Raw genomic sequence first — 10,429 nt, forward strand, 5'->3', positions numbered from 1 at the left:
TCTATCTCACAACATCTCTACGTTGTGAGTGATTAAGATCATTGTTTGCTACCAATGCGATGTTCACAAGAATGCATCAAAATCAATGAAAAAGAAGATGTGAAGACTAGATGAGATTTTTATTCTCTTTTGGCTTGCATGACCTAACCAATGACTAAATCATCAATGCCTATCTAGAGCACACAATAATCGATTGATGTATACTAAAGACCTCGTACTCTCATAATAATGTTCCCGCTAGAGGGGAGAGTTGTGGAAGGAAGGGGGGGGGATTACCACATGTTGGACAAAAAAGACGATGCTGTATTCCAATATTATGTTGAGCTGTACATGATAGATGCAAGATATGACATGAAGGAGTGTGGCATTGTGGACATAGTTACAAGTAGAAGCTGCTTATAATAAAGGACCAAGAGCCCTATAGTAACCCTCTTTTAGTAGTCTTTCTTCTCATAAGAGTGGTCCTTCTTTCCATAATTATCCTTCTTCTCATAGTAGCCTTTTTCGTAGTAGCTGGTCTTTATCCTTGTAGCTGAAGTCCTTCTTGTCATAGTAGGTGGCATTCTTGTTGTAGTAGTAGCCCTTCTTGCTGAAGTAGGTGTCATTCTTGTGTACATCTTTGTAGTAGTCCTTTTTGTTGTAGTAGTAGCCCTTCTTGCCAGAGTAGCTGGTTACATTGTTGTGCTCATCTTTGTAGTAGCCCTTCTTGTTGTAGTAGTAGCCCTTCTTGCCAGAGTAAGTGTCATTCTTGTGTCCATCGTTGTAGTAGCCCTTCTTGCCATACAAGGAAGTAGCACCAGCAGAAGCGATGTCAGAAGTAGTAGTAGCAGCTGCAGAGGCTCGCAGCTCCTCGTGCTGCAGAGCCACCATGGCGCTCATGAGGAGGAGCACCCCCATTGCCATCTTCAAGACCGCCATCTCAGCTACTTCTCTTAATCTGCTACAGAGATGAGCGCCTGTGGCCTTTATAGAGCCATCCAATGCAAAGCTAGCAAGTGATCCGTGCAGTCGCTACCACTCCTGCAGTCGAGTTTGGGCGGTCGCCTCTTCTGGTTGGTTTGCGATGTGGCCGCAACCTGCACGTCGGGGTAGCTCTGGCTGTTGCGTGCACGCAAAGCAACAGACATTCCTTGCATGGAGTCGAGAATGCGCGGAAGGCTACTTGATCGGAACGTGCTGTCTGTTTATTTACATTCATTCGAGTCTCGATGGCTTCACAATCCAACATTAAAATACGTCACACAAGTTTGGAACTCTTCCCTACAGGCTCTAACCACTCAGATTAGCACCTGTGGTTGCTTGTCCTATCGCACATATGCATAACCATTGTGGAGGCTTCCTTGCATGCTTGTGACTCCATCCTCGTGTATTGCCACTCACTCTCCGGCCTTCTCGCATGTCTATGCCTATTCAATCTCCCTTCTCGGTGCTTTCTTGCCAATTCCACACTTGTCTACTTGTGAACCAGAGTTAACAGATGAGGTCCCTTCCCCTCGCTCTCCTTCCTCGCACCCTCTAGTATAAATCTTTAAAAGATTCCATCTTATACAATAATAAAACCAATCGGGCCCTCCTACTTGGTTATTGATACATTGCTCATCGACATTTTATTTTGATGGTGGGTATAGCTTTGGACGGTTGACTCACATTTTCAATCCTAACAAAACAAAATGTGGGCAATACTAGATGATGGTGTAGTCCCCTAGCATTAGAAAATTTTTGAGGTCGTTTGGAGGGCCATTAAGTGGAGAGAGAAAAAAGCGCTCATCCAATGAGAACACTTCAAACAAGACGTTTAAAATTTCCAAAAATGAGCTTTAAAATGGCTATTTCGCTCAAATTTGAGGCTGAAACAAGCCATTTGACAGTGAGAATGGCCTTTTTTCCATAATCAAAATCCAACTTCCACCATTAATGTTCCTGGCATTTTCGAAGACTTGAAAAGTTTGGGGACCCGGATGATAGTAGAGGTCTCTCCTTAGCGGGAAAACCTGTCTCTACTTTTGAAGAAGCCACTTCCTTCCCTCCTAAATCTTCATCTTCATCTCTATCACCATCTACAATTCGGCTATCAGCAGAGTTACTCCTTTCTCATTCATCCTTCTCTATAATGGATGACCTCATAGGTATAGTACTAGTCGATGCTTCAGGACTCTTAGCTCCACCAATAGTACATGTCCAACTCCGAGGAGGTTAAAGTCTTCTATTTTCTCAATCCTCATCTGCAACTCAATCAATGTTGTTAATAAATGGAGTGCATCATTGGCCTCATTTATATTGTACATACTCACATTGGACAGATTCAATATGAGTATAGAAGAAATAGGAGTCTACTTGATGCTAGTATCTTCTTCTATGACCATTTCTATCAACTTCAAAGAAACCACGGAGCAGGCTCCTTGATTTACTTACCTTTGGAGGAGGACTAGAATTATATAGATTGGCCAGTTCTTGACTATTTTGCTCTTGAATCACTCAAAAGTAAGCTTTTCAAGGATGTTCAATGTTCGCTAAGGCCTACTATACAGACAAACCTCGTCAAGATAGTTCTATTCATCCCTATTACGGTGTTCATTGAGTTGTTTGGTTCATAGTCCATAAGAATTGCTAGGACAATGGTGTTGTGCAATGATCTCAATGTGGTGTTTTGTAGTGGCCTTCTTGAAAATGATTGGCATTCAAAGGAGTCAACATGTATTGTCAGTAAGACTACACTTGACAACTCAATAGTCAAGTACATGATTGCCACACAATTCTTAATACTATCATTCTGGTATAAAAGATGTCAACTTATCGATGGCGTGCTTGTGCCGATGGATCAAGAGGCAGCTAGCCTTGAAGGCTATAGTGTGATGCACATAGATGTCACTGAGAGTGATGAGAACCTGTTAACAGTTATAACCATTCGGGACCTGAGCACGTTGTCCCGATTGCGATAGAATATTATGTAGGAGAGCCTGGTAGAGATAGACCCAAAATTTCTTTTTCATTCACAATGGACGTAAGTTGCTACGGAGAAGGTGATTCAGTGCCGTGATTCTTAGGAAAAGTGAAGATAGTGCAGTCGTAGGGTTTGATATAATTCTTTGTAACAAACATACTTGAGGTGATCTACTAAGTGATTTTATCTTTGGACCATTCGTCTCATGAATTCATAATTTTTCGGTGTTTCAATAGGTGCCATGCTTAACGTCTTACAAAAAAAAAAGTGTCTTTGAATGTAAGTTAGAACACTTTTAGCTTGCAAGTAGATTCTCACAAAAATGGGGTATTTATTGCATAATCAACTATCGATGTTTCTGATATAGATAAACCATACAAGTATGGTATTAACCGACTTTCCAGGTAATCATCATTTGGGTCTCCATCAAAAGGCTGAACGCATATGCAAAAGCGTGGTGGTTTATCTACAGATTTCTCCAGGGTATCGTCTATAAGAATTGTATTGTACAAATCAAACTGATTGGGGAAACACATAAAAGATTCATTAGGAGATTTCGGAGGTCTTTTAGAGGGCCTTGTTCTTCTGTTTATGAGACTCTTGTGTCTCTAGTGTAGAGTGGTCCATAACTGAAGAATTAGCTCATAACTTCCGCATAGCTTGCCATATACGAGAAACAATCTTTTTATGAAACTGCAAGGAGTAAAGTTTGTTATGATTTCAACTCAATCACTGTATACATTCCTTATTCCACATCAATTCAAATTCCTATTTTGAATACTCACAATATTTATTCTGGATGCATTCCTCGAATTGAGTTTAGAATCTAGACAACAAGCTTGTCAAGATCGATGCAAACCAGGCTCCACTGGTGGGGTTTTTTATTCTAAGAAAGATAGAGAGTTGAGAATCCATGATATATATTTCTTGCTGACTTTGTGTAGGTATCTAGCTGTTGATCAAAGTACAAGATAGTTACTGGAAGTTATTCTCTAATCTACAACTGAATAAAGTATGCTGAAGCTAGTGAAAGCATCTTACTTTAGGCACATATAGACAACTGAATCAGTTATTTGAACATCTGGATCCTTCAATATATCAAAATCTCTCTCTCTCTCTCTCTCTCTCTCTCTCTCTCTCTCTCTCTCCAACATACTTTCTTAAGAAGTAGCAGTATGGCATTCAGGTGTCTTCTTGCCATCGTTAGAGTCTTCCCCGCATGCCATAGTGCTACTTCCCCCCCTCCCCCTTCCAAAATCTGCTTCTCTTCCCCTAGATTATCCACATCTCTCTCTCTCTCTCTCTCTCTCTCTCTCTCTCTCTCTCTCTCTCTCTCTCCTACATGAATATGTAGCTTTTGAGTTACTATGAAGGGCAACAAGACATTCCTCTGGACAGTCTAATGTTGCTGAATGAAGTTCTAACCCTCTTTGGGATGGAGTTGTGGTTTGTGAGACTCTCTATTTATCTCTCTCTCTCTCTCTCTCTCTCTCTCTCTCTCTCTCTCTCTCTCTCTCTCTCTCTCTCTCTCTCTCTCTCTCTCTCGTGCGCGTAATGAAGGATAGTCTATGTGTCCCTCTCTGCTGTGCTACACTAAGCATGCCACCCGAATGTAGTACATTCATTAAAGTAAAAGATTGATTTATCTATTAGAATCGTACAACACAATAAATGCCCACTATACATACTAAGACTTTTCACACGTGTGAAAAATCTATTCGTTAGGATACTGAGGCGGTCCGGGGCGGGCAACAAGAAGAGTGGCCTCTAAACACCCTTCGAGGCTCCCGTGCTGCTCAATTGGGGCTGGGGCAAGCACAATCAGAGACAACAACAACCCACAGCCAGAAACCAAACAAGAAAAGGGGCACCACCTAGTTGTAGATGCGAACTAGGACGCACGTGATATCTCCTTGTACTTAAACGCACAAAGAGAGGGGAATGCAAGATAGCCACGCACACCACACACAAACATTCACCACGCCAGAGAGAGGTAAAGAGCACAAATCAAATTGAGCAACTTAGTCTTAGCCTTAAAGACTAGATGCACACAAAGCTTGATGAGAAATAGAGAGACAACACAAAACTTGACCTTGTTGCCAATACACAAATTGTCTTAGGGTCACGGGAGCCCTCTCACCGAGCACCCTCTTACAATTGAAAGTTTTGGCAAACAATTCAACAAGCCCTCAAACCACCAAGCATGAAATGGCACAACAAACTTCAAGGACAATATACCTTCAACCACCTGATGAGCCAACTTATCAAGTCAAATTGGAGAGAAGAGTCGTAGTTGCAGCATACAATTGCACCCAAAACTATGAATCTTATTTATGGACAAGTAGGCTACAAGTGTGATTGCAGAGTATAGTATCACTCCACTCCTCTAGATGGCATAACTAACTTCAAGCTTCTCCATGCACCTATGTGTAGTGATGGAATAGAGCACTCACAATGCACACACTCTACACAACTAGGCTTGAAGAGTGGTGTGGATTAGGCCTAATCAAGTTTATTTGAAGGAATAAAAGATTATGCATATTTTTATTTTTTTTCATGAGGATGGGTCTCTCTTGTCCTTTGAGTCACATGGATGTGGGCTCAAGGGAAGAGAATTATTGAGGATGAAAGGAGAGAGGATTGAGTGAATAATTTGGGAGTGCCTACTCTAGTAGAGGGTGCATTTTACAATAAGGTTAGTGGTTAGTAGTTAGGAATTATCACTAAAAAATATTTACAAAATCATTCACCAAATGGTGAGATATATGATGAGAAAAGTCAGAGAAGGGATGAGCTTGTAAAGAGAGGTTGAAGCTTTGGAGAAGTTGACATTCACCTCTTTACAGCACCGGAAGAAGAAGCAGTCAGCATGGCGAAGAAGCGCGTGTCGATGAAGCTATGTTATTTCAAACCTTGGAAAATTCATGATAAAAGCCTTCATTTGCAGAGGTTATCTTTGGATTTTTGCTGATTTTTTGAAGTTCTTTACAAAGTTGAAGAGAGTATGGTAATATGGACATATATGTAGAGAGAAAGGGGGACACATAGGGTGTAGAAATGGAGGATGAAGGCTATGGAGGTGTGAGAGATGTGGCAATGGTGAAAAGGGTGAATTAGGACATGGGAGTTGCAGGTTTGGGAGTGGGAAGGAGAGGGAGGAGTGTGTGTGAAAGAGAAAAATGATAAAGTGGAAGAGGGAGTGTGGCTGCATAGCATGGGCAAACTAGGATCCACCAATAAAATCATAGCTCACAGCTCATAGCTCAAAAAAATATGAAAAAATTTGAGGTGAAAGCTCAGCTCACGAGCTACTACTTTTTTTTGTATCACCTTTCCAAATTCGGGGAGCGTGCGATCTTTAAAAATTCAGCAAAACCGACTATTTTTTCCACTGCACAAGGTCCTTGTGAGGTCCTTCTTTGGATGATTCTTTTGAATACCTCCAGGAGTGAGCTCCCCATGGTGCATGCATGCATGCCACATACCCTTGACCTTATTTGGTAGGTCTATAATTGAAGATATTGTTGAGATCATGATATAAGTGAATAGTACAACTAAGAAAATCAAATATTTAGGGGTCTAAAAAAATATGTACATGTCAAATATAAATAATATAGGTGGAAAAAATATAAAGGGGTCAAAATAAATCTCTCTCATTATAAGTCTACCATAAAAAGATGAATATTTTTGGTGTTCTAATTTATGAGAGTAAAAGAGAATAGATGTAGGAAGGAAAAATCACAATAGTGAAAAAATATACACATAAATAAAACTAGTTTTTTTTGTAATTTTGTTGGGATGGAGTTACACAAAAAATAAGAGAAGCTTGGATGAAATTATTTTTATATGGAATAAAGAGTATGAAAAATGATAAGAAAAAATATGGTAATGGTGAGTCAATGTACATAGCATAAATAACACACACCTAAGTATAAATATTTCAATAAATACCAAAATAATTAAAAAATCCTTTTATTTAGGCCCTGTTGACTTTGAAGAGGTGAAACCCAATGTGAAGATGATTGGGGCTTCGAAAGTTTGGATTTTCTTGCTAAGAGATTGTCCCATGAATGAAGAGCCACCCACTAAAACACCATTGGAGAGAATGATACCCTTCTGACAGTTTTCTTTTATGATTTTATTTTTTACTACTCTCCCATGTTCTTCATCCCCTTCTAAGCCCCCCCTTTGGCAAGGTTGTAACTCCTCACATTGTACCACCTCAAAGGTTGACGGATTACTGTTTGATTTTGTGAAAACTTTGGCTTCTTGCATGATAGGTTCCTCCATGATAGAGAGAGAGAGAGAGAGAGAGAGAGAGAGAGAGAGAGGAGGATGAGGGGGTTTGTATTTAAACTATTATCACAACTATTTTTGGCATTGTTACCGCGTTTATTTTTGCTATTATTATCGCTAGTATTACCGCGCTTATTTTCGAAGCAAAATTTAGCGCCTAAACTTTCTAATGCTGGCTTAAACATTCCCCCCCCCCCCCCCCCCCCCCCCCCCCGCCCCCCCAATTTTTGGTGTTTCTCTCCTCTCAATAAAAATTAAAGAATATTGTATGAAATTTTCAAATTTAAAAAAGAAAAGAGAAAGAAAGAGAGAGAGAGAGAGAGAGAGAGAGAGAGAGAGAGAGAGAGGATAATAAGATTACACTTGGTTACAACTAAAATAACCACTGTCACTTGATTAGCATAATTGAGGATGTTCACAAAATTAGAGAGAGGAAGAGGGGGACAAAGAGATGAATGGATTACACGACCAAAAATCTACATAACTTAAAGTATGCAAAATGTTTATGAATCATCTTCCGAAAGATCCCTACATGAAGCATCATCCAATTCTAAGCACATGGCTCCTAAATCAATAAAGAGAGAAACGGAATTCGGATTTGTGGATGCATTGGCTTCATTCTTCGAATTCGTCATCCTCTATCTCATCATATTCATCGTCATGACAATCATCCTCACTAAGACTTGCCGCCGCCGGACTTGATTCATTGACCTCCCTCTCCTCTGTCTCCACCTCATCCAAAGTTGAAGATGGAAGAGGATCAAAGATGGTCTCCACTTCATTAGTGGCAAAAATGGTTCTCCCCCAAGGTGTTACGGGAATTACGAACCAAAGTTTTGGTTGGTGGATTGTTGGGATATAGATGACCTATAAAAGAGAAACTCAAAGTGAGTAACATTGGTATAATTAATGCTACAAGAAAATAAGAATAAAAAAAGTAGTTGTCACTCACCTGCTCACAATTGTGCGATAAAACTAAATTGTCATACTTCCCTGTGTGATACACACTAGAGTCTACCATGTAGAGGCCATTCTCATGTCGTATAGACACATTTGCAAACCACTTGTACTCGAAGATGAAGGTATGAAAGGTTCTAAAATTAACCTTCAGTATCCTTCAATATTTCCACAGTACCTGGCTTCATCACTGTCTGTGTCAAAGTTGCCCATGATGGCACAATCCATGGTGGTTCTACGCTCCTCAATGTGGCGCGTACGAAAGTGACGACCCTTTGACCACATAGAGTTAAAGGAAAGGCACTACAAAATAGAAAAATATCTTTTATCAAATACAAAGATAAAAGCAAGAAAAAACATCCATCGTGTGTGCACTACTCCACATATAGAAATCTCCTCCACCACGTGAGCCAAGAGGTGGATTTGACTAAGAAGGATCGATCAAGGAAATGCATCCTCAATGGTACACACAATTTCTGTTGCAAAGTGTTTGAGCAGCAGGGATAGCATCTATTTCAATTTCCCTGGAGCTCACAAATCTACAAGAAAACACACAAGGGTACAATAAGTGCTAGTTGAGATTATTGTGTACTTACAAGAGTGTAGTTGAGTGGAGTCTTGTGGTGTACCTTACTAGCTCTCTAAGTTTGAAAATAGCATCCCTGAATTTCTTGTCCCGACATATACACATACTCACCAGCAGAATGAACTACAATGTAAATTAGGGAGAGGGAAAGTGAGAGAAAGTCATACACACAAACTATATATAGAATAGGGAGAGGGACATTACCTGAAGTATCTTGTGCCAATCATGGGACTTCGACCCATACAATTGAAGGCTTCCACCTTTCTTCGCTTTTGTGAAATCTCCCTTTACGACCTCATGTATCTTGTTGGTGTGCGAATAGAAGCAATGGTACCCTTCACTTTGTCTAATTCTTATTTGGCAAGCATCCATGGTGCTTTAGGAAGCACAATCTTTCCATTGGGGGCACAATGTGGAGTAGCAGAGGTGGGGAGAAGTTCCAAAAGCCTCAAATCCTCCCTCGCACCGAAAGAGTCCTTCTTGCCAATAATGTGGTCCCATAGTGTTTGGGCCACATTCTTGAGTATCTGCATGGTATCCAAGAGGTGTTGTACTTTTAAGTCCTTCCGATATGGAAGCCTTAAGGATATGGAATACCTTGACATACCTTTTCGTGGAGGTCACGGAGTCGGATTGTTGTTGTAGTGCTCTTCCCAAATAGTTGCCCAATCTACCATTGTGAGCTTTAGAGGGGTCTTCCCATTTGTTGGAGCCTTGTGCTTGTTATGCCCTTGGGGTAAGAAATGATGGTTGTTTGGATAGATTACATTGTGCAAGGCATTGGGCCTCTTTGTCACCAATGATGGATCGCAAGTAGGACATGCATTGTGACCCGATGTGGACCACCCTGCATACATATCATATCATTAGAGAGATACAACACTAAAAGGAGAGAGAGATAGAGGGAGAGAGAAGGAGAGATAGATACCAGAAATCTCTCCAAGCCCAAAATAGTCATGCATATTCCACATAAGGATTCCCCTCACAATGGCTTCTCTTCCCCCCTTTGCAAGTGAGACATGTACAACAGGAATGCCTCTCCATAACTCCTCCAACTCTTGGATGAAAAACTCGAGGTAGATGTCAATATTTGACACTTTGTACTTTTCTGGCACAAGGAAGGAAAGAAGTATATTGCCCTTCTTGGTTGTCCCCCATGGTGGAATATTGTAGTTGATGATCACCACAGGCCAAGTGCTCCATGAAGTAGACTTAGTGCCAAAGGGGTTGACACCATCACTTGCTAACCCAAGCCTCAAGTGTCAAGGCTTCAACCCAAACTCTGGCCATTGAGTTTTGATGTGCCTCCATGCAGGTGAATCGGCAGGGACATGCATCATTCCATCATATGAGTAGTGGTTGGCGTGCCACGCAAGAAGCTCCACAAAAGAGTTTCTTTTAAACATGTGTTGAATGTGAGGAATTAATAGAAAATGTCTCAATACCTTGCGGGGTAGGTGCATCCCGTTCACTCCGGTCTTATATCGCGCTTCCCCGCACACGGGACATGAGGTAGCATGTGCGTGCTCATTGCGGTATAGCATGCAATTGTTAATGCACTATAATGGATGCGCTCATACTCCATTCCAAGTGCAGTGACATACGATCTAGCTCATCGCGATGATCTGAAGGAATGTGGTGATCTTTTG

At 40.9% G+C, this 10,429-nt stretch overlaps 1 protein-coding gene across 1 annotated transcript; it reads right to left on the reverse strand.

Moving 5' to 3' along the window:
• Nucleotides 1-282: 282 nt before the first annotated feature.
• Nucleotides 283-939, reverse strand: LOC147429355 (uncharacterized). The gene has a single exon (XM_086495266.1). It carries the CDS (start codon nt 916-918, stop codon nt 490-492), a length of 429 nt encoding a protein of 142 aa, XP_086351392.1. The 5' UTR covers nt 919-939; the 3' UTR covers nt 283-489.
• Between the last annotated feature and the right edge of the window lie 9,490 nt (nt 940-10,429).

Source organism: Adiantum capillus-veneris, chromosome 22 (genome assembly GCF_014529385.1).
Source record: "Adiantum capillus-veneris isolate H3 chromosome 22, ASM1452938v2, whole genome shotgun sequence".
NCBI classification, from domain to species: Eukaryota; Viridiplantae; Streptophyta; class Polypodiopsida; order Polypodiales; family Pteridaceae; genus Adiantum; species Adiantum capillus-veneris.